The sequence below is a fragment of the Solanum tuberosum genome, unplaced genomic scaffold, assembly GCF_000226075.1.
Source record: "Solanum tuberosum cultivar DM 1-3 516 R44 unplaced genomic scaffold, SolTub_3.0 scf00026, whole genome shotgun sequence".
In the NCBI taxonomy this organism is placed as follows: domain Eukaryota; kingdom Viridiplantae; phylum Streptophyta; class Magnoliopsida; order Solanales; family Solanaceae; genus Solanum; species Solanum tuberosum.
Window position 1 is genome coordinate 1,424,217 of NW_006238952.1, and position 1,473 is coordinate 1,425,689.

Consider the following 1,473-nt stretch of genomic DNA (forward strand, 5'->3'; position numbering starts at 1 on the left):
TTGTATTCAAAATAATAGGCTTTGCATAAATTTTAAGGACAATTTTTTTTTACAAAAGTACCCTTCATGAATATGAAAAGTGATGTATAAAAAAGGTTTAAAAGGAAATTTTTGTCATTTACTTGTTTTATTCTGGGATAAGTTATACTGGACATGTCAACCAAACAGTAAATTAAGTGGCACTATAATTTAATCCGTGGACTATTTTATGTATTCTTTCACACCAAATGACCTCTTGCATTATATTTAGTGGAACAATATTCTTTTCGTGTTTCTGGCATGGTCATATTTATCTTGAAATTGCAGTTATCTTAAAGGAAACTTAATGTTTGCACTACATTTATGAATGCAATATACATGTCTTTGATATAAGCTTTTATTTCCTAATCATAACTACGTGTTATGTATTCTTATTATAATTTGTGACCATTAGTGTTAAATTTCCAAGTTTAATTAAATGGCCGCAGACCTTAATAAGTAAAAAAAATTGCCTAAATTTTAGTAATTTAATGTAGGGACTTGGTCACCACCAGTAATAACGAAAATTATGGAATGTTCTAGATACAGACACACGGATAGCACAAATAATAGATTAAAAAATGATTATGTTTTTTGTAACTGCCTGAAAATACGGTTTGAAATAAAATAAGCAGTTACCTTACATTTTAACATTCCTCCTATATATATGCACATTTCCAATAACCTCATATCACATATATTCATATTCCAAGAGAATTAACCCATGGCAGCATATCCCAAATCATGTGTTGTTGTGATTTTGACATGTTTTTTGATGGGTTTTTCTCATGGAATTCATCTGGATAAAAATACGATCGTTGCGTTTTTAGCTAGTGGTGTTGGTAGTGGTAGTGTTTCTGCAATGCCATGCGTGCAAAAACTAATGCCATGTCAACCAGCATTGGCAGCACATATGAAAAATCCTCCAGCAACATGCTGTATGCCATTGAAAGAAATGATATCAAATGATGCACAATGCCTTTGCACTGTGTTTGGTAATTCTGATGTCATGAAAAGTATGAATGTAACTCAAGATGAAGCTTTAAATTTTGCAAAAGCTTGTGGTGCTAAACCTGATCTTTCCCTTTGCAAAAAAGGTACCCTCTTATTCTATGAATTTAATTGAATCCATTACATCTAATTCAAACTATGTATATATATAAATGCTTAGAAAAGGTATGATCACATGTTATTACTAGCACTCTTCCTTTTATTACGTGAATCACTCTCCACATTTATTAGAGTAAAAATAAAGGTAGTGATATACGTCTATCTTTGAGAATTGACTGAGTAGGTTGGGTGAGTGGTTTTCCACATGGAGATTTGTGATCGATTGCCCCTTGCTCGATTAGAGCTTATCGCATCAGGCTTGCTTAATGCGATTTATATCTCCTTTATGAGTAGGTTTACTCTGCACATTCAAAAGACATGCATATTTCTCTGAAGGTCAAAAAA

At 32.0% G+C, this 1,473-nt stretch overlaps 1 protein-coding gene across 1 annotated transcript; it reads left to right on the forward strand.

Annotated features, from left to right (window-relative positions):
* The first annotated feature begins 732 nt into the window (after window positions 1–732).
* On the forward strand, window positions 733–1,163 carry LOC102595608 (uncharacterized). The gene has a single exon (XM_006341635.2). It carries the CDS (start codon window positions 743–745, stop codon window positions 1,142–1,144), a length of 402 nt encoding a protein of 133 aa, XP_006341697.1. The 5' UTR covers window positions 733–742; the 3' UTR covers window positions 1,145–1,163.
* Window positions 1,164–1,473: the final 310 nt, after the last annotated feature.